This window comes from Somniosus microcephalus, chromosome 4 (assembly GCF_052327205.1).
Source record: "Somniosus microcephalus isolate GS21.2 chromosome 4, FLI_Smic_1.0, whole genome shotgun sequence".
Classification (NCBI taxonomy): domain Eukaryota; kingdom Metazoa; phylum Chordata; class Chondrichthyes; order Squaliformes; family Somniosidae; genus Somniosus; species Somniosus microcephalus.
Genome location: NC_140990.1, coordinates 70,266,139 through 70,286,806, shown reverse-complemented (window position 1 = coordinate 70,286,806; position 20,668 = coordinate 70,266,139). Strand labels below are relative to the sequence as shown.

Genomic DNA, 20,668 nt, shown 5'->3' with positions numbered 1-20,668 from the left:
ACTGTACGCAGTACTCCAGGTGTGGTCTCACCAATACCCTGTACAGTTGTAGCAGGACTTCCCTGCTTTTATACTCCAACCCCTTTGAAATAAAGGCCAACATTCCATTTGCCTTTTTGATTACTTGCTGTACCTACATGCTAACTTTTTGTGTTTCATGCACAAGGACCTCCAGGTCCCTCTGAACTGCAGCATTTTGTAATCTCCCTCGATTTAAATAATAATTTGCTTTTTTAATTTTTCCTTTCAAAGTGTATAACCTCGCACTTTCCCACATTATATTCCATCTGCAAAATGTTTGCCCACTCACTTAGCCTGTCTATATCCCTTTGCAGGTTCTTTGAGTCCTCTGCAGAACTTGCTTTCCCACCCATCTTAGTATCATCCGCAAACTTGGCTACATTACACTCGGTCCCTTCATTCAAGTCATTAATGTAGATTGTAAATAGCTGAGGCCACAGCACCGATCCCTGTGGCACGCCACCAGTCACCGTTTGCCAACCGGAAAATGACCCATTTATCCTGATTCTCTGCTTTCTGTTCACCTTCACCCACTCCCAGGCCGCATGTGATGTTTGCGGCCTAGAGGAGTCCACGGGCCGTGTATATATTCAGTGTGAGAGGTTGCAGCCCCTGTATAGTTATCTGAAGGGGCTGCTCCTCAACTCTTGGTTACACTTTAGCCCCACACTCCCAATCTTTGGCCGCCTGGTGCGGAGGGGGGTGGGTAAGTCGGACGATCTTCTGGACCTGGCAAAAACAGCAATTTGTAGGCCCAGGATGGGCGGGGCCCAGGATGGGCGGGGCCCATGGGGGGGGGGTCACTCTGGCTGCCTGCCTCTCTCCCGTGGTCTTGTCCCTGCCCAGGTGGCCCTGGAGAGGGAGCAGGCGGTGTCTACCGGTTCACTTGATACCTTCCTTGACCGGTGGGTACCTCAGGGTACAGAGTGTCTCTCAGACACTGGCAACAACATTCTGGTTTAGTTGGGAAGGTTCCCTTTGCTTTTGTTGGGTCTTTGTTGCTTATTTTGGCTTCTTTTAGTTTGACTGGACCACATGTTTGGGGGAACAAGAGAGGAAAGAATGTTCCATAGAAACTAGAATTGTTTGTTCTGAATTTCTATCCTGTACTTACAGTGATGACTTTTGTAAACTCCTTTTACAGGGTATTAGAAGGGGAGGATTTACAGACCGCAAACTCAAACTAAACATCGCATCAAGATCTGACAGAGTAACTCCATTCATCAGGACCTGAATATCATCGGCCTTTGAATGTGGAAGGAGAAATGTTTGTCTGTTCTGTCTGTGGGAAAAGATTTCAAACATCAGTGTGACTGGAAAAGCACCGAGACACACACACCCGAGTGAGAGTGTTCCAGTGCACTAACTGTGGAAAGAGCTTTAACGAGTTACACAGCCTGAAAAAACATCGCACCGTTCACAGCGGGGAGAAACCATACACGTGTTCTGTGTGTGGACGAGGCTTCAACTGATCGTCCAACCTGGAGAGACACAAGGACACCCGCACCATGGAGGAACTGTACAAATGTGGAGACTGTGGGAAGGGATTCAGCTCCCCGTCCCGGCTGGAAACTCATCGACGCAGTCACACTGGGGAAAGGCCGTTCATCTGCTCTGAGTGTGGGAAGGGATTCAGTCAGTCATCCCACCTTCTGACACACCAGCGAGTTCACACTGGAGAGAGACCATTCACCTGCTCCATGTGTGGAAAGGGATTCAGTCAGTCATCCCACCTTCTGACACACCAGCGAGTTCACACTGGGGAGAGACCATTCACCTGCACTGTGTGTGGGAAAAGATTTGCTCGATTAACCAACCTCACTGAACACCAACTTGTTCACACTGAAAAGAGACCCTTCAAATGTTCTGATTGTGAAAAGAGCTTTAAAAGCATAAGAGATCTGCTGACACACCAACACACTCACAGCGGGGAGAGGCCGTTCACCTGCTCAGTGTGTGGGAAGGGATTCACTAATTCATCCCACCTGTTAACACATCAGCGAATTCACACTGGGGAGAGGCCGTTCACCTGCTCCGAGTGTGGGAAGGGATTCATTGATTCATCCACCCTGCTGAGACACCAGCGAGTTCACACTGAGGAGAAGCCGTTCACCTGCTCCGTGTGTGGGAAGGGATTCACTCAGTCATCCAATCTGCTGAAACACCAACGACTTCACACTAGGGAGAGGCTGTTCACCTGCACTGTGTGTGGGAAAGGATTTGCTCGATTAATCAGCCTCACTAAACACCAACGTGTTCATGCTGAAAAGAGACCATTCAAATGTTCTGAGTGTGGAAAGAGCTTTAAAAGCAGAAGAGATCTGCTGACACACAAACACACTCACAGCGGGGAGAGGCCGTTCACCTGCTCTGTGTGTGGGAAGGGATTCACTAATTCATCCCGCCTGTTAACACACCAGCGAGTTCACACTGGGGAGAGGCCGTTCACCTGCTCCGTGTGTGGGAAGGGATTCATTGATTCATCCACCCTGCTGAGACACCAGCGAGTTCACACTGGGGAGAGGCCGTTCAACTGCACACTCTGTGGGAAGGGATTCACTCAGTCATCCCACCTGCTGAAACACCAGCGAGTTCACAAGTGACTGCAGGGTTTGGATTCTGCTGTTATTGCTGCTGTTAATCACATCCAGGACTGAACCATGTTCATTCTGACAGGTGGGGTTTGTTTCTGCTGATGAGAATACCTCCTGTAACTGGGCTGGAGTTTAATATTCTGGATAAATGTCAGATACACAGTGTCGAGTATTTGTTTCCTCGAAGATAAGAGGAGACTAATGATGCCCTGTTACCGACTGTTCCATTTTTGGGCCTTTTCTCCTTTCTAACTCTAGATTATCTCAGTTCTAATATCTTCAGTTACTCTCAAGTCCCAGCTCCCCACACTTTCCAGAGAGCCTGTAATAGAAAATGACTGAAGATTTATCCCAGTGTAACTATTGCTGTTATCCAAGGAAAAAGGCTTGTATTTCTATCGCACCTTTCACAACCTCAGGACGTCCCAAAGCGCTTTACAGACAAGGAAGTACTTTTGAAGTGTAGTTGCTGTTCTAATGTAGGAAACCAGCAGCCAATGTGTGCACAGCAAGCTCCCACAAACAGCAATGTGGTATTGACCAGATAATCTATTTTTCAATGACGCTGATTGAGGATGGAAGGGGATGTGTAAAGAGATGGTCTGTGTATGGAGATGTGAAACAAGGAAACGGTGTGTGTGTGTGATAGTGACACAGCCTTGTGGTCACAGTCAGAACAATGCACAGATATCCTTGTGGTTATGGTTTGAGCAGGGCCAGGTCAATAATGTGGTAAACAAGTTGAATATAAATATCGCCAGTGTAGTCGCAGCTTGTTAGAACAGACCTGGGGAGAAGAAAGCTCTGAATCCACTGTATTATCCCTGTTCTCCGGATCAGGTAACTATACTCTGTCTGTATCTTTGCAGTGCTGTTAATAAAGTCAGTAAAAGACAATCTGTTGTTGTGAGCTTGATTATCTGGTGTCTGAAACCACAAGACTCAATTTTTAGATCAACAAGATGAACACGTAAACACACCATGACCCAATATTCTAGCTCTATATTCACAGGAGAAAGTCTGTTATCACACTCCTCGAGTGGACAGAATAAAGAAAGATCCCAACTCAGAGCCTCCAGAATCATTTGTAAATCTCAAATCCTGACATATCAATTGTCAGTGTACGTTCCATTGATGTCAATGGAAGATGAGAGAGGGGTTGGAGAGTAGGGGTGAAAGGGGATTTGGGTGAGGGGTTGGAGAGTAGGGGTGAAAGGGGAGTTGGGGTGAGCGGTTGGAGAGTAGGGGTGAAAGGGGAGTTGGGGTGAGGGGTTGGAGTGTAGGGGTGAAAGAGCAGTTGGGGTGAGGGGTTGGAGTGTAGGGGTGAAAGAGGAGTTGAGGTGAGGGGGTTGGAGAGTAGGGGTGAAAGAGGAGTTGGGGTGAGGGGTTGGAGAGTAGGGGTGAAAGGGGAGTTGGGGTGAGGGGTTGGAGTGTAGGGGTGAAAGAGCAGTTGGGGTGAGGGGTTGGAGTGTAGGGGTGAAAGAGGAGTTGAGGTGAGGGGGTTGGAGAGTAGGGGTGAAAGAGGAGTTGGGGTGAGGGGTTGGAGAGTAGGGGTGAAAGAGCAGTTGGGGTGAGGGGTTGGAGTGTAGGGGTGAAAGAGGAGTTGGGATGAGGGGGGTTGGAGTGTAGGGGTGAAAGGGGAGTTGGGGTGAGGGGGGTTGGAGAGTAGGGGTGAAAGGGGAGTTGGGGTGAGGGGTTGGAGAGTAGGGGTGAAAGAGTAGTTGGGATGAGGGGGGTTGGAGTGTAGGGGTGAAAGAGGAGTTGGGGTGAGGGGGGTTGGAGAGTAGGGGTGAAAGGGGAGTTGGGGTGAGGGGGGTTGGAGAGTAGGGGTGAAAGAGGAGTTGGGGTGAGGGGATGGAGAGTAGGGGTGAAAGAGGAGTTGGGGTGAGGGTGGTTGGAGAGTAGGGGTGAAAGGGGAGTTGGGGTGAGGGGTTGGAGAGTAGGGGTGAAAGAGGAGTTGGGGTGGGGGGGTTGGAGAGTAGGGGTGAAAGAGCAGTTGGGGTGAGGGGTTGGAGAGTAGGGGTGAAAGGAGTTGGGGTGAGGGGGGTGGGAGAGTAGGGGTGAAAGAGGAGTTGGGGTGAGGGGATTGGAGAGTAGGTGAAAGGGGAGTTGGGGTGAGGGGGGTTGGAGTGTAGGTGAAAGGGGAGTTGGGGTGAGGGGTTGGAGAGTAGGGGTGAAAGGAGTTGGGGTGAGGGGGGTGGGAGAGTAGGGGTGAAAGAGGAGTTGGGGTGAGGGGTTGGAGAGTAGGGGTGTAAGAGGAGTTGGGGGTGAGGGGGGTTGGAGAGTAGGTGAAAGAGGAGTTGGGGTGAGGGGGCTGGAGAGTAGGGGTGAAAGAGGAGTTGGGGTGAGGGGTTGGAGAGTAGGGGCGAAAGAGGAGTTGGGGTGAGGGGGTTGGAGAGTAGGGGTGAAAGAGGAGTTGGGGTGAGGGGGATTGGAAGGTATGTGTGAAAGAGAACTTGGCCTTAAGCTCTGGAATTCCCTCCCTAAAACACTCCGCCTCTCCCCCTTTTCTCTCGTCTTTTAAGATGCTCCTTAAAACCTACCTCTTTGATAAAGCTTTTAGTCATCTTTCCTGCTATCCCCTTCTGTGGCTCGTTAAATGTGCGATATAAATGTAAGTTGTTGCTGATATCAAATTCAGGGACCACTTACAGAGTGACACCAAATTCAGGGACCACTTACAGTGTGACACCAAATCCAGGGACTACTTACAGTGTGAAATAAAATCCAGAGTCCACTTACAGAGAGACACCATATACGGGGACTACTTACATTAAGACACCAAATCCAGGGATCATTACACCGTAATACCAAATCCAGGGACCACTTATGGTGTGACATCAAATTCAGGGTCCACTTACACAGAGACATCAAATCCAGGGACTAGTTACATTGAGACACCAAATCCAGGGATCACATACTCTGTGACAAAAACATCCAGGGACCACTTAGTGTGACACCAAATCAATGGACCATTTGCACTACGACACCAAATCTAGAGACCACTTATACAATGACACCTAATTGAGGAAACATTTACGCTGAGACACTAAATCCTGTGACCACTTACACTCTGACACCAATTCCAGGGACCATTTACACTATGACACCAAACCCAGGGACCATTTACACGAGGACACCAAACCCAGGGACCATTTATGATGGGACTATTTGCACTGCAACACTAAATTCAGGGCCCACATGTACAGTCCTAGGGTTAGAATCCCTATGTACAGTCCCAGGGCTGGAATCCCCATGTACAGTCCCAGGGTTAGAATCCCCATGTACAGACCCAGGGTTAGAATCCCCATGTACAGTCCCAGGGTTAGAATCCCCATGTACAGTCCCAGGGTTAGAATCTCCATGTACAGTCCCAGGGTTAGAATCCCCATGTACAGTCCGAGGGTAAGAATCCCCATGTACAGTCCCAGGTTTGGAATCTCCATGTACAGTCCCAGGGTTAGAATCCCCACGTACAGTCCCAGGGTTAGAATCCCCGTGTACAGTCCCAGGGTTAGAATCCCCATGTACAGTCCGAGGATTAGAATCCCCATGTACATTCCCAGGGTTAGAATCCCCATGAACAGTCCCAGGGTTGGAATCCCCATGTGCAGTCCCAGGGTTAGAATCCCCATATACAGGCCCAGGGTTAGAATCCACATGTACAGTCCCAGGGTTAGAATCCCCATATACAATCCCAGGGTTAGAATCCCCATGTAGAGTCCCAGGGTTAGAATCCCCATGTACAGTCCCAGGGTTAGAACCCCCATGTACAGTCCCAGGGTTAGAACCCCATGTACAGTCTCAGGGTTAGAATCCCCATGTACAGTCCAAGGGTTAGAATCCCCATGTACAGTCCCAAGGTTAGAATCCCCATGTACACTCCCAGGGTTAGAATCACCATGTACAGTCCCAGGATTAGAATCCCCATGTACATTCCCAGGGTTAGAATCCCCATGAACAGTCCCAGGGTTGGAATCCCCATGTGCAGTCCAAGGGTTAGAATCCCATGTACAGTCCCAGGGTTAGAAACCCCATGTATAGTCCCAGGGTTAGAATCCCCATGTTCAGTCACAGGGTTAGAATCCCCATGTACAATCCCAGGGTTAGAATCCCCATGTACAATCCCAGGGTTAGAATCCCCATGTACAGTCCCAGGGTCAGAATCCCCATGTACAGTCCCAGGATTAGAATCCCCATGTACATTCCCACGGTTAGATTCCCCATGTACAGTCCCAGGGTTAGAATCCCCATGTACAGTCCTAGGATTAGAATCCCCATGTACATTCCCAGGGTTAGAATCCCCATGAACAGTCCCAGGGTTGGAATCCCCATGTGCAGTCCTGGGTTAGAATCCCCATATACAATCCCAGGGTTAGAATCCCCATGTAGAGTCCCAGGGTTAGAATCCCCATGTACAGTCCCAGGGTTAGAATCCCCATGTTCAGTCCCAGGGTTAGAACCCCATGTACAGTCTCAGGGTTAGAATCCCCATGTACAGTTGCAGGGTTAGAATCCCCATATACAGTCCCAGGGTTAGAATCCCCATGTACAGTCCCAGGGTTAGAATCCCCATGTACAGTCCCAGTGTTAGAATCCCCATGTACAGTCCCAGAGTTGGAATCCCCATGTACAGTCCCAGAGTTAGAATCCCCATGTACAGTCCCAGGGTTAGAATCACCATGAACAGTCCCAGTGTTCGAATCCCCATGTACAATCCCAGTGTTAGAATCCCCACGTACAGTCCCAGGGTTAGAATCCCCATGTACAGTCCCAGGGTTAGAAACCCCATGTACAGTCCCAGGGTTAGAATCCCCATGAACAGTCCCAGGGCTGGAATCCCCATGTACAGTCCCAGGGTTAGAATCCCATTGTACAGTCACAGGATTACAGTCCCCGTTTACAGTCCCAGGGTTAGAATCCCCATGTGCAGTCCCAGGGTTAGAATTTGCCGTACTCCATCGAGGAGGTCAGGACCATGACCAGGAACTGCCAAACCTGTGCCGAATGCAAACCGCATTTCTTTAGGCCGGACAGTGCAAGCCTGATCAAGGCCACCCGCCCCTTCGAGCGCTTGAGCATCGATTTTAAGGGGCCCCTCCCGTCCTCTGACCGTAATGTGTACTTCCTCAACATCATTGATGAGTACTCCCGTTTCCCCTTTGCCTTCCCCTGCCCAGACATGACCAGTACCACGGTCATCAAATGCCTGAACGACCTCTTCGCCTTGTTCGGGTTCCCGAACTATATACATAGCGACCGGGGCTCATCCTTCATGAGCGAGGAACTTCGCCAGTTCCTACTAGCGAGAGGCATTGCTGCAAGCAGGACCACCAGCTACAACCCCCGAGGGAACGGCCAGGTGGAAAGAGAGAATGCGACTGTCTGGAAGGCCGTTCTCTTAGCCTTAAAGTCTAAGGGCCTGCCAACCTCTCGCTGGCAGGAAGTCCTCCCGGCAGCGCTGCATTCCATCCGGTCACTGCTTTGCACGGCCATTAATGCCACCCCCCATGAACGAATGTTTGTTTTCCCCAGGAAGTCGACTACGGGAACCTCGCTACCAACATGGCTGACTTCTCCGGGGCCCGTCTTGCTGCGAAAGCACGTGAGGGCCCATAAAACGGACCCCCTGGTCGAGAGGGTGGACCTCCTGCACGCCAACCCCCAGTACGCCTATGTGGCATACCCAGACGGGCGGGAGGACACAGTCTCCTTACGAGACCTTGCACCCTCGGGCACCCCTGAGACACCACCGTTACCCCCCACCACCCCCCCAAATCCAGCCCAGGTAGACGGCATGCCGGAACCCCACGAGCCTTCGCCGACCACGCAGACACCAGCATTAACATCGGATACTGCATCACCGCCACTGCTGCTGCGCCGATCAGAAAGACTTACGAGGCCTCCGGACAGACTGACATACCCGAACTGGTAGTACACTTCACCCCGCCGGACTCAAATCTAAACAAGGGGTGAATGTGGTAAACCACTTTTATCGTTCACTATCGTTACACTATGGCTATCACTGTTTATATCGTTACACTATGGTTATCACTGTTTACACTGTTGTATCACTACACAAGGTCACCTCTTGTCACGCTGTTGTACCTGGGCTGACCACAGCTGACTCCGCCCATGGCTCCGCCTGCTTGCCCAGGTATAAAGGTGGTCGACTGGCTGGTATTCCTCCTTGTTGGACCTGATCACCCACGAGGGTGGGCTCTGTCATTTAGCCAATAAAAACCTATAGTTACTATCTTAACTCGTCGCTTTTCATTGGATGAATTGATAGGTATATCAGAATCCCCATGGACAGTCCCAGGGTTAGAATCCCCATGTACAGTCCCAGGGTTGGAATCCCCATGTACAGTCCCAGGGTTAGAATCCCCATGTACAGTCCCAGGGTTAGAATCACCATGAACAGTCCCAGTGTTAGAATCCCCATGTACAATCCCAGTGTTAGAATCCCCGTGTACACTCCCAGGGTTAGAATCCCCATGTACAGTCCCAGGGTTAGAATCCCCATTTACAGTCCCAGGGTTAGAATCCCCATGTACAGTCCCAGGGCTAGAATTCCCATGTACAGCCCAAGGATTAGAATCCCCATGTACAGTCCCAGGGATAGAATCCCATTGTACAGTCACAGGAAGAGAATCCTCATGTACAGTCCCAGGGTTATAATCCCCAAGTACAGTCCCAGGGTTAGAATCCCCATGTTCAGTCCCAGGATGAGAATCCCCATGTACAGTACCAGGGTTGGAATCCCCATGTACAGTCCCGGGGTCAGAATCCCCATGTACAGTCCCAGGGTTAGAATCCCCGTCTACAGTCCCAGGGTCAGAATCCCCATGTACATTCCCACGGTTAGAATCCCCATGTACAGTCCCAGGGCTGGAATCCCCATGTACAGTCGAAGGATTAGAATCCCCATGTACAGTCCCAGGGTTAGAATCCCATTGTACAGTCACAGGAATAGAATCTCCATGTACAGTCCCAGGGTTAGAATCCCCATGTACAGTCCCAGGTTTAGAACCCCCATGTACATTCCCAGGGTTAGAATCCCCATGAACAGTCCCAGGGTTAGAATCCCCATGTGCAGTCCTAGGGTTAGAAACCCAAGGACAGTCCCAGGGTTAGAATCCCCATATACAGGCCAAGGGTTAGAATCCCCATGTACAGTCCCAGGGTTAGAATCCCCATGTACAGTCCCAGGGTTAGAATCCCCATGTACAATCCCAGGGTTAGAATCCCCATGTACAGTCCCAGTGTTAGAATCCCCATGTACAGTCCCAGGGTTAGAACCCCATGTACAGTCTCATGGTTAGAATCCCCATGTACAGTCGCAGGGTTAGAATCCCCATATACAGTCCCAGGGTTAGAATCCCCATGTGCAGTCCCAGGGTTAGAATCTGCCGTACTCCATCGAGGAGGTCAGGACCATGACCAGGAACTGCCAAACCTGTGCCGAATGCAAACCGCATTTCTTTAGGCCGGACAGTGCAAGCCTGATCAAGGCCACCCGCCCCTTCGAGCGCTTGAGCATCGATTTTAAGGGGCCCCTCCCGTCCTCTGACCGTAATGTGTACTTCCTCAACATCATTGATGAGTACTCCCGTTTCCCCTTTGCCTTCCCCTGCCCAGACATGACCAGTACCACGGTCATCAAATGCCTGAACGACCTCTTCGCCTTGTTCGGGTTCCCGAACTATATGCATAGCGACCGGGGCTCATCCTTCATGAGCGAGGAACTTCGCCAGTTCCTACTAGCGAGAGGCATTGCTGCAAGCAGGACCACCAGCTACAACCCCCGAGGGAACGGCCAGGTGGAAAGAGAGAATGCGACTGTCTGGAAGGCCGTTCTCTTAGCCTTAAAGTCTAAGGGCCTGCCAACCTCTCGCTGGCAGGAAGTCCTCCCGGCAGCGCTGCATTCCATCCGGTCACTGCTTTGCACGGCCATTAACGCCACCCCCCATGAACGAATGTTTGTTTTCCCCAGGAAGTCGACTACGGGAACCTCGCTACCAACATGGCTGACTTCTCCGGGGCCCGTCTTGCTGCGAAAGCACGTGAGGGCCCATAAAACGGACCCCCTGGTCGAGAGGGTGGACCTCCTGCACGCCAACCCCCAGTACGCCTATGTGGCATACCCAGACGGGCGGAAGGACACAGTCTCCTTACGAGACCTTGCACCCTCGGGCACCCCTGAGACACCACCGTTACCCCCCACCACCCCCCCAAATCCAGCCCAGGTAGACGGCATGCCAGAACCCCACGAGCCTTCGCCGACCACGCAGACACCAGCATTAACATCGGATACTGCATCACCGCCACTGCTGCTGCGCCGATCAGAAAGACTTACGAGGCCTCCGGACAGACTGACATACCCGAACTGGTAGTACACTTCACCCCGCCGGACTCAAATCTAAACAAGGGGTGAATGTGGTAAACCACTTTTATCGTTCACTATCGTTACACTATGGTTATCACTGTTATATCGTTACACTATGGTTATCACTGTTTACACTGTTGTATCACTACACGAGGTCGCCTCTTGTCACGCTGTTATACCTGGGCTGACCACTGCTGACTCCGCCCATGGCTCCACCTACTTGCCCAGGTATAAAGGTGGTCGACTGGCTGGTATTCCTCCTTGTTGGATCCGATCACCCACGAGGGTGGGCTCTGTTATTTAGCCAATAAAAACCTATAGTTACTGTCTTAACTCGTCGCTTTTCATTGGATGAATTGATCGGTATATCAGGCTCCTTTTACCAAGCTGCCGCCAATGACCTTCTCACAGACAGGCAGCAAATTCAACTGAAACTATTGTATCGGCAAACAGGTGACTGAATGCTCGTGTATTTCAACTGCTATATTCCAGGATATGTGAAATATATCTGAGTTTATATGAAGGTTTATACAGGGATCTTAATCGTCTCGCAAGTCAAATTATTTCCCCAATGCAATCGAGAGTAATCTTCAGGTAACTAGTGTATCTCTCATGGCATTGCTCAGGGTGAATACAATCTGGTGTGGGGGTCAATGATTACTGTGATTGAAACATGTTAAATGGTGATTTTATTATACACCATTATAGGAGTGTTAATATTATAGGGCTCAAATTCTATGAGCATGTGCAGATTTGCATAGAAGCTGTAATCAGTGGCCTTGGTTATAACTAAAAATTCATCTATGTAAAAAAAACAAAGATAAATAAATAAATAAACCCCGGGGGAGGGGGGGACGCGGGCTGCTCACACCGAGTGCGACCCCAGGCCCCATTATTAAAACACTCAACATTATCCGCCTCCCACAACTACCCGCCAGTTTAAGACACAATACTCCGGGACAACTAGGAACTGCTGGGAAATCCCCAGCGAGTCAGGCAGTGTCTGTAAATGGAGGAGAAATGGTGACTGGTCAGGGAGCATCTGTAAATGGAGGAGAAATGGTGACTGTAAATGGAGGAGAAATGGGAACTGCTCAGGGAGCGTCTGTAAATGGAGGACAAATGGGGACTGGTCAGGGAGCGTCTGTAAATGGAGGACAAATGGGGACTGGTCACGGAGCGTCTGTAAATGGAGGACTGGCAGCTCAATATTCTGGGGTATAGATTCTTCAGGCGAGACAGGGGGATGTAAAAGAGGAGGGGGTGTCGCAATATTAATCAAGGAGTCAAATCCTGCAGTAAGGAGGGATGATATCTCAGCAGGTTCCTCTAATGAGGCCATATGGGTAGTACTTAAAAACAAAAAGGGGGCAAGCACTTTGCTGGGAGTGTGCTATAGGCCCCCAAACAGTCAGGGGGAGATAGAGGAACAGATATGTAGGCAAATCTCAGAGAAGTGTAGAAATAATAGCGTAATAATAGTGGGGGATTTCAACTTCCCCAATATTAACTGAGATAGTCAGAGTGTGAAAGGCTTAGAGGGTGCGGAATTCTTAAAGTGCATCCAGGAGAGCTTTTTGAGCCAGCATGTAGAAAGTCCTACAAGAGAGGGGGCGGTACTGGACCTAATTCTAGGGAATGTAGCTGGGCAAGTGGTAGAAGTGTCCGTAGCAGAGCATTTTGGTGGCAGTGACCATAATTCGGTGAGATTTAAGGTAGTCATGGAAAAGGAAGATGAACCGGAAATAAAGGTTCTAAATTGGGGGAAGGCCGATTTTAATATGATAAGGCAGGATCTGGCCAAAGTGGACTGGGATCAGCTACTAAGAAACATAGAAATATAGAAGATAGGAACAGGAGTAGGCCATTCGGTCCCTCGAGCCTGCTCCGCCATTCAATGCGATCATGGCTGATCATCCAAATTCAGTACCCTGTCCCTGCCTTCTCCCCATATCCCTTGATCCCTTTAGCCTTAAGAAATATATCTAACTCCTTCTTGAATATATTTAATGAATTGGCCTCCATTGCCTTCTGTGGTAGAGAATTCCACATGCTCACAACTCTTGGGGTGAAGAAATTCCTCCTCATCTCTGTCCTAAATGGCTTACCACTTACCCTTAGACTGTGACCCCTGGTTCTGGACTCCCCGGCCATCGGGAACATCCTTCCTGCATCTAGTCTGTCTAGTCCTGTTAGAATTTTATAAGTTTCAATGAGATCCCCTCTCATTCTTCTAAACTCCAGCGAGTATAAGCCCAATCGACCCAATCTCTCCTCATACGTCACTCCTGCCATCCCAGGGTATCAGTCTGGTGAATCTTCGCTGCACTCCCTCCATGGCAAGAACACCCTTCCTCAGATAAGGCGACCAAAACTGCACACAATACTCAAGATGTGGTCTCACCAAGGCCCTGTACAACTGCAGCAAGACATCCTTGTTCCTGTACTCGAACCCACTCACTACGAAGGCCAACATGCCATTTGCCTTCTTAACCACCTGCTGCACCTGCATGCTTACCTTCAGCGACTGGTACACAAGGACACCCAGGTCTCGTTGCACTTCCCCTTCTCCCAATCTATTGCCGTTCAGATAATAATCTGCCTTCCTGTTTTTGCCACCAAAGTGGATAACCTCGCGTTTATCCACGTTATATTGCATCTGCCATACATCTGCCCAATCACCCAACCTGTTCAAATCATACTGGAGTTTCTTGGCATCCTCCTCACAACACACACGCCCACCCAGCTTTGTGTCATCTGCAAACTTGGAGATATTACATCTAGTTCCCTCGTCTAGATCATTTATATATATTGTGAATAGCTGAGGTCCCAGGACCGATCCCTGCGGTACCCCACCAGTCACTGCCTGCCACTCAGAAAAAGAGCCGTTTATTCCAACTCTTTGCTTCCTGTCTGCCAACCATTTCTTTATCCAAGTCAGTACCTTGCCCCCAATCCCATGTGCCTTAACTTTACACGCTAATCTCTTATGCGGGACCTTATCAAAAGCCTTCTGAAAGTCAAAATACACCACATCCACTGGTTCTTCCTTATCTATTCTACCAGTTACATCCTCAAAAAATTCCAGTCGATTAGTCAAGCACGATTTACCTTTTGTATATCCATGTTGACTTTGTCCGATCCTGTCACTGTTTTCCAAGTGCTCTGCTATTACATCTTTTATAATGGACTCTAGCTGTACTGGCCGCGCTAGACGTGCTCCTATCTAGCTATCCAGCACGTTAAACACTCATTCAAAAATAATTCTTCTCAAGCCGGTTGCTGTTTTGAAGCTTTACTTGAACAAATTTGTGAAACTGTAAACAAAGACAAAGTATGTTTTGTACATAAACTGAGTACTATACATTCGATATTACATAAGATATAAACATATTTACAACAGTAGAATAGACTAATTGTATAACTAACTAACATTTGAACTAACTTCTATAACTATCAAATATTAACCTTTTATAAACATAGTATTATCAAAATATTACTCTGACAACGTTGCTATTATGCTAAGGAACAAAGATACTCACAGATATTGCGCTTGGCCTAACATATGAAATCAGATTACATTGGATTGTAAATGGAACCTCTCATGGCAGATTCTCCATTACTCAAGTCAGGTTCTTCCTAGCAAAACTGCTTCCTGGGGTCAACAGGAAGAAAGTTAGGAAGGTCAAATGACCTCTCACAGGAAGAAATGAACAAAGGTCAAATGACCTCACACAGGAAGAAAGATCAGATGACCTTTCCAGCATACAAACTGTTAACACAATAACCACCACCAGCGGGTGCTATCTGCACACACAAAATGTTCATTGGTCCAGAACACTCCCCGTCTGGGGTCGTTAACGACTCCACATAGTCCGAACTCTACTTGTCACTGTAGTCCTCTGGCGACAAAAGAAGAACCACCTCAAAGACGGTCCGTCGATGTCGATGATAGGATGCAGCTTCCGTAGACTGCTGTGAGGGGGTAGGTTGCATTCTGCTATGCACAGTTCCAACCTGGGTATGGTGAGGTCTGGCTGGGGCGCCAACTTGCCTCTATCAAAGACGAAGCCGATTTTGCTTTGTCCTTCTTGAGTGGTGACCTTCAGATAAGCCACACTTGCAATGGCCTTAGCGGATGCGTCTGCAAAGACACAAAGCTCTTTGAATAGGGCATTTAAGGGAGAGAAAGACGAATAGCAGCGAGGTATTCGGATCTCCTGTAAGTCTTGGAGTGAGTCTCTCCATCTGTCCCACTCTGCTTCCATCTCTTCAGGGAGAGGTGAATCCCACTATTCAGCGTGTGTGGAGAGTTCCTTGAGGAGCAGCCTGCCTTGTATGGTGACAGGGGCTAAGAAGCCGAGAGGGTCGTATAGGCTGTTGACTGTAGCGAGCACTCCTCTACGTGTGAAGGGTTTCTTGGCGTCTAGGATTTGGAACGTGAACGTGTCTGTTGCTATGTTCCATGACACCCCTAGGCTACGCTGTAGGGGGAGGTCATCAGTGAAGAGGTCTAGGTCCTTGACGTCCTTAGCACGATCTTCAGGGGGGAATGCCTCCATCACTGCTGGTCTGTTAGAGGCTATCTTATGCAGCCTGAGGTTGGATAGTGCAAGTAGTTCCTGGGCTCGTCCGAGGGTACTGATGGCCTCTGCTTCGGTCGGGAATGACTTCAGTGCGTCGTCGACGTAGAACTCTCGTTCGATGAACCCTCTCACATCACTGCCAAAGTCGTCGTCTTCTTCCTTGGCAGCCCTCCTTAGTCCGTATATGGCGACAGCAGGGGATGGGCTATTCCCAAAGACATGGACACGCATTCTGTAGTCCACAATGTCTCTATTAGGGTCATTGTCCCGATACCACAGGAAGCGGAGGAAGTCTCTGTGGTCTTCTCTCACCACGAAGCAATGAAACATGTGCTGGATATCGGCAGTGATGGCGACGGGCTCTTTCCTGAATCTCATGAGCACTCCCAAGAGGCTGTTGTTAAGATCAGGCCCTGTGAGGAGTACGTCGTTGAGAGAGACGCCCTGATATGGTGCACTGGAGTCAAACACCACGCGGATCTGTCCACTGCATGGGGTAAGGTAGCTTGGACGACCATTCTCCAAGATGGAAGTCTTGAGTGTGCTCACCTGAGATGGCTTGTTCTCTAGTGTGCGACGTCCTACGGGGTACACATTAACGAGGCATATCTTGGAGCATGCTCTTGCGCTCACTCCTTCTCCACATACCTCGGTGCACCTGGATGTAATCTCCGGACCAGCAGTTCCCTCTCTCTCCCCGCCGTGCTCTGATGCGGGAGGAGGCGTCTCTGACTTCCAAGGAGCTGGGCCTGGGTGTAGTGCTGAAACGTGCCAATCACTTTCACATTCAGTGCATTTTGCATCCACCTTGCAGTTCTTGGCGAGATGGCTCGTGGACGAGCAGCACCTGAAACATATAAGCCTAGAAATTCAGTATAGCCACTTTTGGGGCGGTAAAGTCGGGCGGGCGCTAAAGTTTGCGCCCGCCGGAAAGTGGAGGCCACTTCGCCGATATTCAGTAGCTTTGGCCAAGGAGTTTGCTCGAGCGCTAAAACTTGCGTTACACCCCTATCTTTAGGCGCTAAGCCGGCGGTGCAGACTGATACCGCCGAGGCCGGGCGCAGCGCAGGTGCGGTCATGTTTTGATTGACAGCAGACACCCTGGCGCCGGCCAGCTCTTAAAGGGGGAAGGGTCGACTTGGTCTGCTGCCACGCCCTGGATACTGCCGCCCTCCAGCTAGGCCTAAACACTGCTGCTGGAGAGAAATAGCGCCAGCAACGATGCAGAGGGCCCGTGAGCGAGCGCAGCGCTTCTCTGCCCATGATTTGAAGGTGCTGCTTAGGGGTTTGGAGAAGAGAAGAGATATCTTGTGCCCAGACAGTGGCAAGAAGGCTCCCAAGAGGCTGTACAGGAGAGCCTGGAGGGAAATCGCCCAGAGGGTCACAGCCAACAGCGATGTCCCCAGGACTGGTGACCAATGCCGGAAAAAGTTTAACGACCTCACTCGGTTGGTCAGGGTGAGTACCCTTTCCATTGTCCTCCTCATCCTTGCATGTGCACCTCACATTATGGGCAAAGGGACCTCAAAGGCCTAATGGCCAGCCCTCCTCCAGCAGCTATGGCACTGGCATGAACATCAATAGCACTTTCTGCACTTTACACACTGGCCAAGCTATTCGACCATGGGAGGCAGTGCACACAACAACAGGGCACCACACTGGCCAAGCTATTCGACCATGGGAGGCAGTGCACACAACAACAGGGCACCACACTGGCCAAGCTATTCGACCATGGGAGGCAGTGCACACAACAACAGGGCACCACACTGGCCAAGCTATTCGACCATGGGAGGCAGTGCACACAACAACAGGGCACCACACTGTACTTAGAGGCCGTCCTTTCTCTTGCAGGCCAAGCTGGCCCAGAATCTGAAGAGCCGGACTGTCACCGGGGGAGGCCGTGCCCAGTTCCAGGAGCTCAGTGACCTGGAGGAGCGCGTGGGTCGACTCATGGGTGCCCGGGTGATTGGCCCCGTTGCAATTGGAGATGCCGACCCTGTGCTGGGCCCCAATGGTAAGGACATGAGCGTTTGGGCCTCTCTCGTTCCCCTTGCGCTTCAGATCTACATCCTTTGCCACTGTCCGACCAATGCGCATAATGCCACCACGCATGCCTCCCTCGCTGACGCCCTGTCCTCACTCTAAAGCTACTCTTGTGCCTTCCTGCTTTCAGCTGGTGAGGAGGAGGTCCCTGAGGCTGCGAGTGTCAGTCCCTCGGAAGAGGAGGACGACGAGGAGCAAGAGGAAGGCGGCACATCAGGGGAACCCTCATCCACGCCAGGGGATGGCAATGGAGGGGACACGTCTTGCCTGGAGGAGAGCCAGGGGGAAGTGTTGCAGGGGGGTGTAGCTCCTGTGCCCAGTGGCATCCTGCCACGCGGGAAGGGTCGGGCAGCTCGGCAGCCTTCTCCCCAGAGGGAGAGTCCGGCCTCCAGTCCGGAGACGGTCCTCGCCCAGGAGGTGCGCCTCCTTGATCAAATGTCCGCGGACTCGGATCATCGGCACACCGAGTTCATGGGGGTTGTGGGACGGTTGCCTGAGGCCATTGAGTCCCTGGCTCATAGTGTGGCCGATTTCGGGGCCTCACAGGCCAGGGGTTTAGAAGAACTCGCAGCAGCACAGGCCAGGGGTCACGAACAATTCGGGGCAGCACAGGCCAGGGGTCACGAAGAATTCAGGGCATCACAGGACGCGAGTCGGGCCGATTTCAGGGCAGCACAGGCAGCGAGTGCAGAGTTGATGAGTGGTGCCGTGCAGTCACTGGCTGGTCTGATGCGGGCACAGACCAGGGCAGTACGGGCACTCACTGCTGCCACACTCGCTGTGTCATGCACGCATCGCCAGGGCACCCGCCACGCTGCTGCAGCACAGTGGTCTGGGCTTCACCAGATTGCTGCGCTTGCTGCAGTGCCAGCCCGGCCGACTGCCAGTGTCTCTGGCGACCAGCGAGCGCCTGGCATCAGCCAGCTTGCCCCCATTGCTGCAGCCGCCACTGCCACTCCCCCAGCAAAGCTGCGACGAGCTGCTGGAGAGACTGATGCTGCCCAGCCACAGCTGCAGCAGTCAGCAGCCGGCCCCTCCAGGGCCGGAGCTCGTCTAGGCCGACCCCCAAGGGCATCTGCCGTCACGCATTGTGCCCCTCAGGAGCCTTCCCCCAGCCTTGCAACACCCACAGGGCCCAGGTTGAGGCGGAGCAGCAGGTCGGCCAGGGGCCGGAAAAGCCTGGACAAGGACTCGCCCTCTCGGCACACAAAGTAGAGTGTGTTGCCAAATGTTTTTTTATATGGGGGTGTTTGTGTTCTATATGGGGGGGGTTTATTTTGGTAAGGCCGAAGATGAAGGCAAATGTTTTTTTATATGGGGGTGTTTGTGTTCTGTATGGGGGGGTTTGTCTTGGTAAGGCCGAGGATGAAGGCCATTTGGATGGACAAGTTTTGTTATTCCTCCCCAGGTTGTGGGAGTGAGATATGTTTTTGACTGTTTTTTGGGGGTCTTCTCTGTTTTTGGGTTTCATGTGGGAAGGGCCCTGAGTTTGTTAAATAAAGCTTTTTATTTATTCAGCTTGTCCATGTGTGATGTTTCAAGTGGTTGTTGCGTTAACCGGCTGAGGGCTTGCGGAGCGGCTGCATTCAGGTGCGTTCATTGCCACAAGCCATTCCCTGACAGGGGGCCTAGAAGTGTCGTTCAATAAGCCGCCGACGGACGGCCCTTGGACCTTGTGGCTCCCTCCTGGGCTGGTACTCCTCCTCCTCCTCATGGTCCTCCTGCTCGTCCTCCTGAGGTGGTGGTCCAACGTGAGGTGGCAGTGCCCGAGTCCTGCGGATAGCCAGGTTGTGCAGCATGCAGCAAACGACGACGAACTGGGAGACTCTATCCGGCGAATACTGTAGAGATCCGCCGGAACGATCCAGGCAGCGGAACCGTTGCTTGAGGGCGCCAATCATTTGCTCTATGATGTTCCTTGTGGCTTGATGGCTTTCGTTGTATGCCTCCTCAGCAGGGGTCCTGGGCGCGCGGAGCGGGGTCATGAGCCATGTACACAAAGGATAGCCTTTGTCCCCGATAAGCCATCCTCTTGGGGGAGGCTGTGCCTGGAACATGTCAGCCACAGTAGTCTGGCGCAGGATAAATGCATCGTGGCTGCTTCCTGGAAAGCGGGCATTGACAGCTAGGATGCGCTGCCTGTGGTCACACACCAGCTGTACATTGAGGGAATGGTAGCCCTTCCGGTTGCGGTAATCCTCGGCATTGTCGATAGGTGCCCGCATAGCCACATGCGTGCAGTCAATGGCGCCCTGCACCATGGGGAAGTCGGCGATCCTCGCAAATCCAACTGCACGCTGCTCCTGCCTCTCTAGGGTCATGGGGAAGGAGATGAATTGGTGTCTCCTTGCGAAAAGGGCATTGGTGACCTGCCGGATGCAGCGATGCACGGCGAACTGGGAGATGTTCGCTATGTCCCCAGCAGCGGCTTGGAAGGAGCTGCTTGCATAAAAGTTCAGAGCCACCGTGACCTTCACTTCCACCGACAGAGACGTCCTGCACATCAGCTGTGGACGCAGATCTCTGTGAAGCAGCTGGCAGATCTCTGCAACCACCTCCCTTCTGAAGCGCAGCCTCTTAACACAATGCGCGGCAGTCATGGTGAGATAGGACACCTGCTGGCGGTATTCCCTGAGTGGGTAAGGCCTACGTTGCCGACGCCTGATGGCCCCTCTGCGTCTAGGCATGGCTGCCCCTCTCACACAGCGTCTGCGAGCCCTTCGCACATAATGCTGGAACTGAGGGTTGGAACCCCATGCAGCCCCCATAATATACTTGCAAACAGTGAAATCACAATGAGACAAATTTGCAAGCTCTGGCCAGAAGCCAAAAATACCTCTCCTATGTTGGCCCAATTCAGTAAGGTCTCTTCCTTGGTCTCTGTCCAGAAATCCGTAGCACTAAAGTCATTGCAGCAAAATGGCTGCCCTTTATAGTTCAGTCTAAGTGCCCTTTAATTAGCGCTCCCCGAGGCCCGCAGGGCCTCTGCTGTGTTCCACTTCACAGTTCTTAACAGCGCCACGCCCACATTGGGC

The 20,668-nt window shown here is 51.3% G+C and overlaps 1 protein-coding gene across 1 annotated transcript; it reads left to right on the top strand.

Moving 5' to 3' along the window:
- The first annotated feature begins 1,477 nt into the window (after nucleotides 1–1,477).
- LOC147119167 (uncharacterized) lies at nucleotides 1,478–3,512 on the top strand. The gene has a single exon (XM_085984873.1). It carries the CDS (start codon nucleotides 1,530–1,532, stop codon nucleotides 2,622–2,624), a length of 1,095 nt encoding a protein of 364 aa, XP_085840999.1. The 5' UTR covers nucleotides 1,478–1,529; the 3' UTR covers nucleotides 2,625–3,512.
- The last annotated feature ends 17,156 nt before the right edge of the window (nucleotides 3,513–20,668 follow it).